At 35.0% G+C, this 16,102-nt stretch overlaps 1 protein-coding gene across 2 annotated transcripts in view; it reads left to right on the forward strand.

Annotated features, from left to right (window-relative positions):
- The window catches only part of LOC150096991 (carbonic anhydrase 13-like), a 235,112-nt gene that overhangs the window by 88,199 nt on the left and 130,811 nt on the right, over positions 1 to 16,102 (forward strand). For both annotated transcript variants that reach the window (XM_090407994.1, XM_090407993.1), the window contains exon 2: positions 9,265 to 9,462. In XM_090407994.1, coding sequence (XP_090264120.1) covers positions 9,265 to 9,462 — 198 coding nt within the window. The remainder of the gene's footprint in view (positions 1 to 9,264; positions 9,463 to 16,102) is intronic.

Here is a 16,102-nt window from a genome sequence, read left to right on the forward strand (position 1 = left end):
TGAGATTCTATTGTAATCATGCGCCCTAACTGTATGTTATTCCTATTATCGTTTAAAACTGTTGTACTGATGATGTCCTAAGATACTTAGGATGAAATATTTACAATTAAATAATTTTCACTGTGGTTAATACGTGTGTTTCTTTTAATTATAAACAAAGCTAACACAGTAAATAACTGTCGCCATCTTGCATTCCTAATGATAACTAGTGTGTGAGTTCTATGATCGATTTTTCTGAGTTGTGGATTTTTCTTGCTTGTGCCAGCAATTGGACAACTGGGATGCTATTCTAAAAAAAAAATTAAAAAAAAGTAAACAATTTACAAAGAAAATTATTCAGTCAACGCAGTATTGTTTCTAGGTTTAATTCCTCTCGTCCCTTGTCAAACTTTACCGAATCTTCGAAGTCTTTTATAATTAACATTTAACTTTCCTTAATACACTCCTACTCCGTCATTATACTTTTACTTTATACAAATTACTAAAGAGATTCTTTAAGACTGACACAAAGAAATTTTTCAATACATGACCCACAGAGAGAGAACTACGGGTCATCCCTGGACGTTGTGTTAGAGAGTGGCCAGTATTGGTCGATATGAATTCGATACGCACTGAATTGTTTGCTTGGGGATGGAGCATGAGGGAAAGAAGAATTGCGAGAAGTAGCAGTGTGCCCTGACAGTGAATGATTTTAATGAGAAATAGGAGCAGTATTGTGTAAATAATGATTACTGTGGGTCTCCTGCAATGAGTTTTCTGACCCTACGAATTATAATAATAATAATAATAATAATAATAATTGCCAGAGGAAATGATTCGTTTAGATATTTAAACGGGAAAAAATCTTCTTAAATTCATTTTTAAAAATAGGATTTCACTTATTATGAAAAAATAGATATCTATGAATTAAAGAGATTGAAAAAAAAAAAAGAAAAAAATCATTTCATATATTTATTTACTTATTTTTATAAAATGATTTTTTATTTTTAGCATTTCAACTGATGAAGCAAATTTTCTAACCCTAGCGATGGCATTTAATGCGTAGTGAAATAATTATAATTATATGCCAAACAAAGAATTTTAAAAAAAATCAACGTATGAAGTTTTTTGATAAGCTGATATTTTATCGATAACTGATTGATTCAATCTCATTTATACGAGATACAGTACATTATTAGACGCATAATTCATCTAATTGGTGGGAGCATTTCGTGTAGGCGTTAATGACACAGTAGATAACCATCGTTTGAGCTTCTTATAAAACACAATTTTCTATCTCTTTCTCGTCTCAGAATTTCCGGGAACTCGAACATCGGTAGGTGGGCTCGACCACCGTGAGGATCTTCCCCCAACACCCTTGATTGCAACACACTACGAGGTTCTTTATGTTCTCCTACTGGGACTATTGAATTTTGTCTCGTGTGATACATATCGGAAACTCCTAGCCATAGCAGGGAAGTTTTGTGTTCACTTGCGTGCAGGTGGTTTGTCTGTGCGGTAACTGATAGACCACTGTCATATCATCGAGTGATAGATTACAATGGCTTAGTCTATAAAAGATGATAGTAATTCGACTATTACGACTTGATAAGTACGCCATTGGAAGGATAATAAAGCAGAAAAATATGACGCTAGTTGAATAAACGTTAGAAAGATAGAAAAAATATTGATTAGTAGGGTTTGAGGAGGGAAATAATATAGAACGGAAATGTATAAGAATTACGATTGATATGACCTTGAAATTTTCAAATAAATTATCCGTTTATTGTATATATATTTTTTTCAATATTGTGGGAACTCGAAAAGAAACTATTCCCATTTTCTTGATATTTATATCAAGTTTTCAGAAGTTACCTTGTTTTCTATCAAGACCTGTCATGCTTAGACCCTGTGTTTATCGACAAAAGAGAAACGACTTCAAATTACAGCAATTACGACAAAAACTAGGGTAAACATGTTTACCTCAGTGTCCCCCATGCATAGTTAAGTGTTATTTATCAGAGCAGCAATTTGAACTTTTCGTCAAGTACGACTTCGTTACTTAGTAAAAGAGATTTCCCGCTAATAAATTATCTAAGTACTACATATATTTACAAGATAAATAGAACCTGGTACATCGGGGTTAAGTATTCGTTCTTGGATTTAATAGTGTTTATCTTGAAACTCCAGATTTTTTAAATATAATTTTAAGGTATTTTATAGTATTTTTAATGTTTTTGCATAAAGCTTTATAATTTATTTTGCATAGCATTGTGCATATCATTTCATGTTTTGTGTTTTTCATTATATTTTAACTTGGATTTTTTTTCTATTTTATTTCTGCGCAATATTATTTATAGTGTGACGTAGACTCACCTACATTTCGGTTAAGGAAGCAAAATGAAAGTTTTAATTTATTCCGGTAAGCTTTTCATTTCAATACAAACAAGACCTAATTCAACAGTTGGAACCTCTAGATTAGCTTCGCGCTTCCCACCTGTTGAAAAATAATGCAGCGACTATTTCATAAAATTGCATTTATGTTGCTGGTCACGTGTCACGTCTGCTGGACTTTACGCAGACGACATACAATCAGCAATCAACGTCATTGCAAAAATGTGCGCTTCAGCTTTCCTAACGCAAATATTTTATTAATGTAAAGTTCTTCAAATTCCAAATAAGCCAATTCTAGCACACTTATAAAATATGAAGTCATATTTCGGAACGACAAATATAGGTGGCATTAAAATATTTTGGTGAAAAATATTCTGCTAGAATTCGCAAGCGTATTTATTTATTATAATATATAAAGACAAATAGCACTTTTGAAATTGATGCTTGCATTTCATTTCAAGGTTATTTTACTGACATTCTTAAACTCATTGGTTAAAAAGGAAAAAATGGAATATGTCAAAAAAAAATAATAATAAATAGATAGCGAACATTACCTTATATGTAATGGACGTTATTTCTTCACATCCTTTTCTGACCAGTTATCCTAGAACGCATTAACTTCATTTTTGTTGTTTCCTTCCTCCTCCAACGACCTTGAAACGAAACACCGTAATTTCACTTATAATTCCCATATTTTTTCTTTTTCTTTTTTTGTATGATTTTCAAAAACAAGTCAGTCCAGTGAAAGCAACGTAAAAAACATATAGCAGTGGCTTAAGAGTTTTCATTTTCTTAAAAAAATAAATAAAATAATAATAATAAATAAATAAATAAAATAACAAAAATTTTAATTTATACTTGGTATCGGAAACAGACTGCTATAATAGTATACTCCAATTGCAGTTTGACACATACATTATAATGCACATCAGTTGATAAAAGGCGTTAGCTGATATTCATTATAATGCAAGTGTCAAATTACAGTTCTAGTACATTATTAGCAGTAATATTTGTTTCCAATATCAAGTATATATATATATTTAAATTTTTTTTCTTATTTCATTTTTATTTTATTTTTTATTTAATATTAATATTGTTTGATTGTTGTTTTATTTATTTTTTTAATAAAACGAAAAGTCTTTAAATATATAATATTCTTTATGGCGTTTTTAATAAATAATACTTTTTGCGTAATTTAGTTTACTCTCGTCTTTTATTATTATTATTTGAGAACTGCACATGATAATTAAGCTTTGATTCTCGCTACTGGAGTGCTAATTGAATAGAAATTGGTTTTCCAGCTGCAGTTAATCAGTAGGCGTACTCAATTATCAGAAGCGTAATTGCAATTGGTGATAATTCACACTGACATTCTTGCATCAGGCTCAAATGTTATAACCTTACCATAAGTGAGTTGGGTTAAAACTAATTCACATTTTTATAACTTTCATTTTTTTTATAGTTGAAATTATTTTATCGTTTCAAATTGATGACAAATAATCTTAAATATAAAACACTAAATGAACAGCAGAAACATTAGCGTCTGATGCTTGGTTGCTAGATAAGATTAAAGTACCGAAGCTACAAATAAAACAGCTTAAAACAATTTTCCAACTAATCGTAATATATGTAGTTGAAATCAGTCGCCATAGTGTGACACTGAAATATGAGGGTGGTCTGAAAAGTTCTCCGCATAACAATTTAAAAAACGAATTTATAATTTCGAAATTATTTTTATTTTTCAACATAATCTCCCTTAAGACTAACACCTTTATTCCAACGATGCTCCAGAGCCATTATCACGTCCCGTGATTCTTAGTAAGATCTGCAAAATACCCCTCTACAGCTGCAATCACCTCTTGATTCGAAAAAAAAAAAAAACGCTGACCAGCAAGGAAGAGTTTTAGTTTGGTGAAGAGATAGAAGTCAATATTTGGTGAAGGAAGCCAAATCTGGGGAATTGGGTGGATGTTACAACAATTCATAGTGCAGATCCCTTAATTTTCCCATTGGCAAAAACAAAACACCTTTGTGCGCAGGTGCATTGTCTTGATGAAAGATGATTTTTTTCTCTACAAACCGGATCTTTTCTCACGAATTTTTTTCGTCCAGTCTGGTTAAAGGATCGGAATAATATTCCCCGGTTATTGTTTTACCCTTTTCAAGATATCAAGATAATTAATAAACAAAATGCCTTTAGCATTTTGTTTATTAATTACCCAAAACACCGATGCCATGATCTTTCTTGCTGATGGAACCGACTTTGTCTTCTTTGGCTTCTGTCCACTGTTTTGTCTGCTGTTTGGATTCTGCTGAGTAATGGTGAATTCAAGTCTCATCCATAGTAATAAATCGCCGCACAAAATCAGTTTTATTCTTGTTAAAACGTTCCAAGCACTGTTCAGAGATTTTCATGCAAATGCGTCACCCATCTTGCGCAAAGCTTTTTCATTGGAAACACACGTTCTTTTGAAATATCTATAGTCTCAGCAATTTCACACACTTTGACTCGCCAGTCAACCAATATCATATCGTGAACTTGATCAATGATTCTTGTGTTGTTACACTTTTTGGACCATCTTCAAATCTGGTACGGACACATTTAAACTCTAAGAAATGGGCTAAGAAAACCCATTTCTTAATTGTCGAAAGCGAAGGAGAAGAGGGCCCATAAACTTTTATGAACTTCGAATGAATTTCTGTTGGCGTTAAACCTTCTTTTACAGAGAATATTATAACTGCACGATACCCAATTTTATCCATTTCAAGGGATACAGACAACAATTTTGCTTCACACAGCTTTATAAAACAAACTACTTGATGCTTATGACATGTGTACCAACTTAGAAAAAAAATCTTGCCGATAGTGTTGCCATCTATGGTCTAGGCCGAGAACTTTTCAGACCACCCTCATCAGAGCACGTGACACTCTGTAATTAATGTACCTCAAATTAACTTTCAAATTATGTTATGTTAAGCCCAGAGTAAATTTTTGTTTCTTAATTAAAAAAAAAAAAAAAAAAAGAAAGAAAGAAAGAAACGTAATTTGTGATTATCACGACTTTTGCAGCGTATAACTTATATAGCTTATATAACCCTACTTGTGCATAAACGCAAGGGATCTCACCTTCTCTCCGTGGCTTCAGTAATAACAGTGGTGAAGAAACACCTGGATTCGAATCCAATCTAGAATGCCAAAAATCTTTACAAGGGATGTCTTTTACTGGGACTCAAAGCTTATCGCCGTGTTTTGAGTAAATTATCACTCATATTTCATTCTAAATATATATATATATATAAAATTACTTATGGAATTTTGTTTTATCAAATTTACATTTATCTGTCTAGTTCGTATTAATTTTTTAATATTTTTAAATTTATCATTATTAGTTATTCAATTTAGATTTATTTCAGAATATTTAAATATTTTAATTTTTATATTTATTAAAATTAATATATTTAAGCGGTCAAAATATTTATTTTAATATTAACATGATTGTGATATTTCAATGGATTTACTTAACTTTTTTTTTCAATGACGTAACTTGCTTTTGGAAGTGTCATGCGGTAACCCAAACCGCTAAAAAGAAAGTATTAGTTAGAATACTTTAGAATAATTTCAATATGTTTGAAACTACAATTCATATTATTGGAGAAAGAAGCCTGGAAAACAAAAAAATGTTATTGTCTAATAAAGATCATTGAATAAAATATTGATGAATAAAATTCCATCAGTATTATCAAATATCCCGAAAAGTCAAGTGCGATGAAAGATTTTTCTCGCGAGTCTAATGTTTTGCAGTACATAAAATAAAACAACTGATAAGCGTCACTTTCACCTAAACTCTACAGAAGTTTTTCGAATGTAAAACCCGTGACTGTTTGTTCCAGTTAACATGTCGGTCAAGTACGGTCTCTTGTCAATGCTCTTTCACGGTTCAATCTGTTGGATGAAAAAAAAAAAAATATTAAAAAAGTAGGTAGAAAGGAAGCATGCTTCTGAGGCTAATTAATTCTACTATCAAACAGCTGTATACCCCACTTTACATTTCTGTTTCACCACCTGTTATAAAATGAGTCAGATTCAGTCATTTTTTTTACCTTGCTTCGAAAATTCAGTGGGGCGCCATCTAGTACTTTAAAAAGGAATTTCTCATGGAATAATCTTTTAGGTACTATATGGCGCTACACTAAATTTTGAGCTGTGAAGCTCGTGAGCAATTTTAATTTTGAAATCAACCATCATTAGCAAATTTCGCAATATTATAAAATGCATCTAAAACACTTGTGTGACTTTAAATTTTTATCTACCTTGTATATAAAAATTAAAACTTGTATATAAAACATAAAAGTCTTTACAGTAAAATTTCATGTTATGTAATGTTTTTTCTTCTATTTGCTTGAAGAACGTAGGCAGAGTGATGGGTATAAGTCAGTACCGGTTTTACGTATAAGCTAAAAAAGCTACAGCTTAGGGCTTCGCAATCTGCCGGGGCGTCAAATAAATAAAACAAAAAAAATATATATAAAAATTGATAAAAAAATATTCGTAGAAAAATCACTCAAATGAAGTCAGACATATCACGATGATAATTTCTAAATAATTTTAAATATACAAAATATAACATTAAAATAATTTTGGCGCATTGTAAAAGTGATTGAGATATTTTGTCTTTTTTTTTTTTTAGCCTTATTTGTCGTTTTTAAAACCCTTTAATTATATAATTATTTCTGTGATTTTGTAAACGCATACTTTATTATTTTTTAATAAAAATTAAAAGACAATATATTTTCATATATTAAAAAGGAGTATATATTTTAAATTTTTCTGAGACCAGCTGATGTAATTTAAAACAGTAGGGGGCCTCAGCAAATCTAAATTCGGCCCTGGTATAAGTTATTGTAAGAGAGACTTGTCACTAGCCTTTGGGATCATAATAGCAAGAGAGAATGAAAGTGGAAGGAATTAGGAAAACATAAAAGCACAATAAGTCTGCTCTTTGACGTGAAACATTAAGGTCATTAGAGAAAAAAGCTTTCTCAGCAGGAAGTATTATTGACGCAACGCGCTCTAGGCGTCCAGCATAAGACTGACTTATGTGGACATTGCAAACACATCCTATTCGAGATCCTCACACAAATCAATGTGCAAAAACTGGAATTATACAATACTTATTCGACATTGCAAAAAATAAATGAATAATTTATTGATTTAGTTTCTTCAAGATTCCCTTATTTCATGATAAGAAATAACCTAAGAGCCAAATGCAAAACCCTCTGCAATTTCAAAGCAACTTCGATACAGACAAAAGTTGTATTTCCTTAAGCTCTCTGGGCAGTTTCGAAACGTTTACGATGCATTTATTTGGCTTCGAAATAATAATTGATTTTTAATGTCCTTTCATTTCGCTTAACATGTACCTTCTTTTTTGTCTTTAAATGTACCTGCTTTTCGATTGTTTTCCTAATCTTGAATTTCGCTGAAGCCTTATTTTTATTTTTTTTTCCCGATGTTTGCGCAATTCGTCTTGTAGTTTTGTGAGTATTTTAAAATTACTTCAAGTGTTATGTGACGACCATCTCGAAGTCCCAAAAATTAAAACATGAGATCACTGACTTTAAGAAAGGAAACATTTCTATTTTCTGATAAAACAGACCACTGTTAATCTTATTGGAGGTGAGAAGTGGCTTGGTAAAATTTCCTATTTGAAAAATGAATAAAGAAATTATTAAAAAACAGTAAAGATAGAAAAACCCTTCGTTCTCCCCCTGCTAATTGTACTATCGGTGCACAAACTTTCATGGGTTCCAGGAAACACATAAAAAAACTGACATAATTTCTTTTTTTTTTCCTTCAGATTAACCATGCAGTTTCTCTATGATATAATACATATGTAAATCTATATGGATGTCGCTCCATATTAGACATGAATGGGCCAACCAGCGCACTACTTGACTATAATAAATGCAATTTGAAATGCTTTTATGTGTGATTCCAACACTTCTTTCTTCCAGTGGCGTAGCTAGAGTTGTTGCCGCCTGGGGAGATCCCTCTGTTTGCCGTCCCTCTCAATACACACCAAAAATATTACAAAAAGTCAAAACGACATATAGAAAAATAAATTAAATCACTATATTTATTTCTGAAGTAAAACTTTAATTTCCACATTCTGAAATGTTATTTTTCTTGCTTTTTCTGTTAGCAAAATCGTCGAAGACATTGGCGAAGTCTATTTTATAGTAATGTAGGTAATCTTTATCAAATTTTATTTAGAAAAACTGCTCTCACAACTAGCAACACTTACAGCAATTGTGAGGAAAATTCAAAGTAGTATTATAATATTTGGAACTGAGTTCTCGAGACTGTATTTTAGAATTAACCGCAAAAGTTTAACATGGTTCAAAGTGCTGACCGGGGCGAACCGACCCCGGCGACACTTTGAACACACCCCTTAGCTACGCCACTGCTTCTTTCTGATTTACGCACAAGCGTAGACCCACACTTCACCATGTAGGCGTTCCAAACCAAAACCGAACGAACTAGGTAATTAATCTTTAATCCCGTAGTGTCCTATATGCGTATTACGTATGTTCTTCTGGCCAGTTTGCTTGCTTTGAGGAAAGAAAAACCATCACCACCTTATGAGACCGGCTATCTCACCATTTGATAGAAAACATCTGATTCCTCATGCATAAACGGGATTTGAACCTACGACTTTCCAACCAAAAGGCTCTTCTAAACCAACTGCGCTACGAAGCTCAATATTTCGACATTATCTAATAAAAATAAATATATTGACTGCTTCTGATGAAATTTCATGGAATTATAGAATAACCTGTACGTTAGCTTTGTTTCTACTTTGATTTTAAATATTTTTTTACTGATTGCAGGTCCAGCTGAATGGGGAAAGATGTATCCCCAGGCAGCTGGCAAGCAGCAGTCTCCAGTAGACATAATAACCTCAGAAGTTTGTCAAGATCCCCTCCTAACACAGCGTCCTCTATCTTGGAAATATGTGCCAAAGAACTGCAAAGCAATATCAAATACTGGCCGTGGTTGGAAAGTGGATATCGAATGCCAAGGCTCGTGTAAGTCCTATAGTTTGTACAATTAATTATATCTACTTTTAATCAACTAGTGTATAATAATGGACTAGTGGATTGCTTACGCTTTTATTCGATGTGTATCAGTCCTCTGTCTTGCTAAGAAAGCAATGTGTCCATTATAAATCAATAAAAATAAAAAATGGGCTAACGTGATGGCTCCCTAGCTTCGTGTAGTTGTCGCAATAATATTCTCCCAGGATTCATTACTCAATATGACCTTTCTTCGCCCACTGATGTGCGCATTACTGATTTTCTTCCCTCCATTATAACTTAACTTTTTATGATGAGTCCATACACCTGAGATTGAACCACCTATAGTAGGTTATTTTCCTAAATGAGCAAAAGAACTATTGGTTCTCATCAGAAACTAAGCAGAAAACTTATATATATCTGACATAGGATTACTACATTATTAAATCGTGCTTTTCGTCCTCTTAAGGTTTCTGCCTAGTTACTGATGTAAACCAGCTGTTTGAAATACTGTCACGCGAATGAAGCTTGAGCTGCTGGACAGAGCTCGTGCCTTTTACCTACTACAAGTCAAAGTCAACTCCGATGGAGAGAATTGTATTCTCATATTCTCATAAGCTAAGTTTCTGTACATTCGTCTATGAAATAAAGATAGATTTATAATAATCCCTTTTTCTATTAATTTACCCATCCTTAACGAATCCATTTAGGTTCTCTTTTTCAATAAATACCATACGACTTGTTTTATACCAGAAGACAGGGAGTGCGCAACTTGTACGAGTGTTGTCAATAATTTATTTTCAGTTTAAATAAATTGAATAAATCGGATAAATATATGAAAATAATGTGACAAATGATAATTGACACTGGGTTTAATAGGTGGTGATAATATGGGTAGTTAAACCGGCTAGTTTCGCCACATATGCTATAGGCTTCTTCTGGGTTACTCAGAATAATAATAAAAATCTTGGAAGTTTTTTTCCACTTGATTATACTATAAATTATATACTGTATTTAGTTTAATCCTTTATCCAGGTGTAGCAAGCAAAGTTTGCGCCTGAAGTGTCTTCAGGACTGGGGCAACTCGAGGAAAAGGTGGACTGAGTTCTCATCACTTTCCTTAGTGTTCCATAATGCAAAGCACATCCCCTTGCGGACATGTATAATACTATGCATTATGGGAAGGGTCACTACCCAGACCTGTTTTCCTGTATTAAGAGTGGGGTTACCTCTACAAAAACTCGTGAGAACCCCCAGATCACCCAACTCATTGTTGGGTGATCTGGGGATCTCAGTAACAGGCTTACCCTGTCACTGAGAGGAACTCTCAGCGTTTGGCTCTACCCAGTGGCAGGCTCACCTCACCACCAAGCAGAACCGCTCATATTTCATCTGAGGGGTAACAGCAACAGCCAAGCCTCAGTTAGAACTTCATTGGATACAACATTGCTGTCCATCACCCACGCCTCCAACCGATTTTGACCCTTACAGGTCTCGTCAGTGGGAGCCAGATCCAGAGGTGACACCAAGGTTGAAGCAATTCAGAAGTCATATTTCTATATGCCAGTTGCCAAAAGGTGTCACACCTTATTGCTAAATTAATCTGGATTAGAGAAAGATGTTGGAAGTTTTTCCCCTACTCGGTTAGACTATAAATTATATATTCAGTTTAATTCTTTATCCAAGTGTAAGCAAACAAAGTTTGCACCTGAAGTATCTTCAGGACTGGGGCAACTCGTGGAATTTGTTTACACTTGGATAAAGGATTAAACTAAATATATAATTTATAGTCTAGCCAAGTGGAAAAAATTTCCAAGATCTTTCTCTAATCCAGATTAATTTAATAATGCGTGACACCTTTTGGCAACTGCCATATGGAGATATGACTTCTCTATTACTTCCAGATTAGTATCACCATGGGACTTCAATAAAGGTCGAAAACGGTCTGGGTAGTGACCCTTCACATAATGCATAGCATTATACATGTCCGCAAGGAGATTTGCTTTGCATTATGGGATACTAAGAAAAGTGATCAGAACTCAGCCCAGCTTCACCACAAGTTTCCCCAGTCCTGAAAATATTTCAGGTGCAAGTTTTGTTTGCTTACATTTGGATAAAGGATTAAACTAAATATATAATTTAATAATAAAAATCGGGATAGTCCAGTTTAGATCTAATCACATTACTACTGGATGTGGCAGTGAATGGAGTGTTAGCAATAGTGACCATGAGGTGATTACCTATGTGGTGGTTCGTCATATGTGGATTTCCGTTAGGAAAGGATATATAAATATGAAAAACTTGAGATGGCAGCTGGATCTGTAGCATGGAATGAGAAGTTAAGCATAAAGGAAATCGATGCTACTTGGACTATGAAGATCTATTTAATATCAACAATGTCTAAATGGGTTCTGAAAGTCAGAAAGTTAAGTAAGGTTTTAAAATGAATGAATTAAGAGATTAAACTTGTCACCATGAAGATGAAGGAATTAGGAAAGGAGCATAAAAAGAACGTCAAAAATCAGTTTCATAAGGATTTTAAAGTCTAGGAAGTTTCTCGGTTAGTAACTACAATATAACTAAAATGCAGCAGGAGTAGCAATTGGCTAACTTGGTCAAAAAAAATCCAAGACACTTCTTTCGATATGTAGCAAGTAGAAGAAAGAGTGATGTTAGTCGATGAAAATGGTAGATTGGTAATTACAGCAAAGGATATAGTCGACATATTCAACAAGCAAATCACAAGGTATTTAATCCTCATAAGCGGAACATAATGATAACTTCATTGTAGAAGGAATCGTAGAGAATGGATTGATGGTGGGAAGAGATTGAATTAAACTTAAAGAGATGGAATTAAATAATAAAAAATAATGAAATGAATAGGACATTGGCTACTAGATAAATATCGGAGTGTGTGAGGGAGCGAATCTCGAAAGAGGAAACTCACTAGTAGTGTTCTATATAAATCTGCTTTAGGGTCATTGCTATAAACTTCTATGATATTGATATTGGGAAGTTTAACTGGAGATATGAAGTTGGTTGCAGATTACGAAAAGTTTAGGAAAGTATAAGGAGTTAAGCTGGTGTAGCCGAATAGCAGGATGTGAACAGACTCCGTGATTGGGTAGGTGATTAGAGCTATTGCGATGGCGATACATTCGGATTCAGTAGAAATTATTATCGTAGCTATCTCCCTAGGGTTTATAGGTCCCATTGCTAAATATATGTGTAGTTCTAATTAAAATAGCTGCAATAACATGAATAAATAAGATAATGCTTTGGCACACAGTGTTATATTTCTTGGAAATTTTGAGTCTGCATAATTTGAACAGAGTTTATTCATTCTTAGAGCGAATTTCGTCAAAGAATGTTTTTTCGTTTACGTTACATTCAAAGGATTCCGATGTTTTTTATTGCTTGTTTGATTGTTTGTTAAAAATCCACTTTCGGATATTTTTATATTTTTGCCGTGATTTGTTTGTGGTATAGTAGTACTATAACCAGTGAATTAAGTTATGTTTTCTAGTATTGTAGTTTCAGGATTGAGTAAGATATTTAAAGATCAGGATTGCGAAAGTTGTCAGACCAACACGTTGCACTGACAAGGATTCCCAGAAATCTTTCCTACACCCTAAGGATTTTGGGTAGCTAGGTTTTGGCAATGCACTACTTCATTGGATAACAAAATGCTACCTACTTTGTCCTTCTCTTCGTCCAGAAGAGGGAAACAAAGATGGTAATATTGATTTCTCTGAACACTTAGAAATATAATGAGGTAAACAAAAATGATCACATGATGTTACAGTTAACAGATTTCATAGTGTTAGTTGCCTCTGTCTAATTCTAACCTAACCAACAATATTAATTCATAAGGACTAACGTCTAAACAGGAAATATCGCATATAATTATATGTGATAATTTTTTTCTATTTAAGTGTAATGTTTTCAGTATTGCATTCATCATGTAATAGCTTTTTGCTATTAGTTTTCTCCAGTTTCGTTAAATTATATTTTAAAATATAGTAGAATCATCAATCAGCTCTAGCTATGATACGAGTCAAAGAGAAAATGATACAAGGGCTAGGGCGTACCCCTTAAGCGACGCACAGCCGCATCGCCCTACAGCTGCGAAAAGTGGACGAGGGCTAGCGCATCAAGGGCGGGTGCGGTTAAAGAAGCGACCCCAGCAGGTGTAGAGGACGTTGCGAGTGGGAAAACTGAATGTTGGAAGCATGACTGGAAGGGCAAGAGAGGTGACACACATGACGAGGAAGAGGAAGTTGGACATTTAATGTGTGAAGGAGACAAGGTGGAAGGAGAAAGGCAAAGGAACTGGGAGATGGATATAAATTGTTCTACTCTGGAGCGAATAACGAGGGAAGAAATGGTGTAGGAATTGTGGTGTGTGGCAGAATGAAGGGCAAATTACTGGAAGTGGGTAGAAGGAACGACAGGATCATGCAAATGAAATTGGGTCTTGGAGAAGAGCGGGTGGTCGTATTACGTGTATATGCCCCACAATTTGGCTGTACAGTAGAGGAGAAAGATGAATTCTGGAACGTGTTAGATGAAGAAATGAGGGTACTGGAAGAAAATGAGATGGCGATTGCCGGACGAGACTTGAACAGACACACAGGAAGACAGAATAGAGACTGTGAAAAGGTGCATGGTGGCCACGGAGTGGGAATGATGAAACAGAAAGGAGAGAGGGTTGTAGACTTTTGCAGTAGCGTTTGACCTGGCAATTGTGAACTCGTTTTTCTACAACAGGGAAGAACATTTGATAACATTTAGGAGTGGTAACAACAGTTCACAGATTGACTACATTTTGACTAGAAGAAAACATCTTAAGGTTGAGACAAATTGTAAAGTAATTCCAACAGATCAAGTGGCACAGCAACACCGACTGCTGTGCGCAGACTTTAAAATAAGATCGGAGATAACAACCTCTGGAAGCCATGGGATGAAGACAATTAAGTAATTTTGCTTAAAAGAAGAGAGTGTGAGGAAACCTTTTGGGGAGAGGGTGTTAGAGAGGATATCGGATGGACTGGAAAGTGTACAAGATTGGTGGAAACATAATTCAAAAGTAATCCTGAGCTGTGCAATCGAGGTGCTTAGTGAGACATCTGGAAAGATTAGAGAGCACAAGGAGGGTTGGTGGTGGAATAATAATGTCCGCAAGTGGCAGTGACAGCAAAGAGGAAGACAAAGCAGAAGTGGGATGAGTCAAGAGTGGAGGGGGATAGAGAGGTGTAAAGAGAGAGAGAAAGCAAGAAGCCAAGAGTTGTGACACAGGTGAAGGCCATGGCATATCAAGATCTGTATGATCAATTAGAAACAAAGGAAGGACAGAAAAATTTACCAACAAGTGAAATGTAGAAATAAAGCAGCAAAGGACATCTAACATGTGAGGCAGATCAAAGATGCTGAAGGAAGAGTATTATGGAGGGACGTGGACATAAGAAACAGATGGAGAATATACTTTGAGGGACTTTCGAATGAGGAAAATGCAAGGACTCAGAGAAGTTGGGCAGCCTTCTGAGGGGATCGTGCAGAACATCAGTAGAGTGGAAGTGATGGAGGCCATGAAGAGGATGAGGAATGGAAATTCGGTGGGCCCCAACAGGATTCCAGTGGAGGCATGGAAGGCACTGGTGGAAAAGGGAATTGACCTGCTGTGGGACCTGTTCATGAAAGTTTGCCAACAGGAAAATATACCAGAGGAATGGAGGGAGAATACTCTTGTCCCAGTCTACAAGGGTAAATGGGATACACAAGACTGTAAAAATTACAGAGTAATAAAGTTGATGTCCCACACAATGAAAATCCTAGAAAGGGTTCTTGATGGAAGATTGAGGAAGGAGGTGGAGATTGCAAATGAACAAATTAGCTTCATGCTTGGTAGATCAATAACAGATGCTATCTTTGGGTTATGGCAGATGATGGAAAGGTTTTGAGAGAAACAACGGGAGCTACATCTGGCATTTATTGATATGGAGAAAGCATACGATAGAGTGCCAAGGCAAGAAGTCTGGAGGTATCTGAGGGAGAAGAAGGTTCCAGAGAAATATGTCAGGTTGTTGCGGGAGATGTACAGAAATGTGAAGACAAGTGTTTGGACCTTTCTGGGACAGACAGAAAGTTTTCAAATAACAGTTGGTTTGCATCAGAGGTCAGCATTAAGTCCGTTTCTGTTTAAAATTGTGATGGAGGTGGTGACGGAGGAGGTGAGAGCAGATGCGCTTTTGATAATGTTGTAGGATGATACGCAGATTCAAGAGAAGAAGTGGGAACTAAACTGGAAAGATGGAGAAAAGTACTGGACGAAAGAGGTATGAGACTGAGCAGAAGTAAGACAGAGTATACGTGTTCACAGTGGGCGGTGGCCAGGAGACAGATCTGGAGCTGGAAGGAAATGTCGTCAGGAAGGTGAGGGACTTCAGATATTTAGGTTCAGCAGTGGAAGAAGATGGAGGAGCTGAGAAGGAAGTGGGATGCAGGATATAAGTGGGTTGGAACTGGAGGGAGATGGCTGGAGTGTTATGCGATGAGAGGGTGCCGATTAATCTGAAAGGCAATATCTATAGGAAGTAGTGAGGCTAGCTATGATGTATGGTATAGAAACTGTGGCCCTGAGGAAAAATTACAT

This window comes from Typopeltis vanoorti, chromosome 18, assembly GCF_054136105.1.
Source record: "Typopeltis vanoorti isolate ZY-2024b chromosome 18, IOZ_Tvanoo_1.0, whole genome shotgun sequence".
NCBI classification, from domain to species: domain Eukaryota; kingdom Metazoa; phylum Arthropoda; class Arachnida; order Uropygi; family Thelyphonidae; genus Typopeltis; species Typopeltis vanoorti.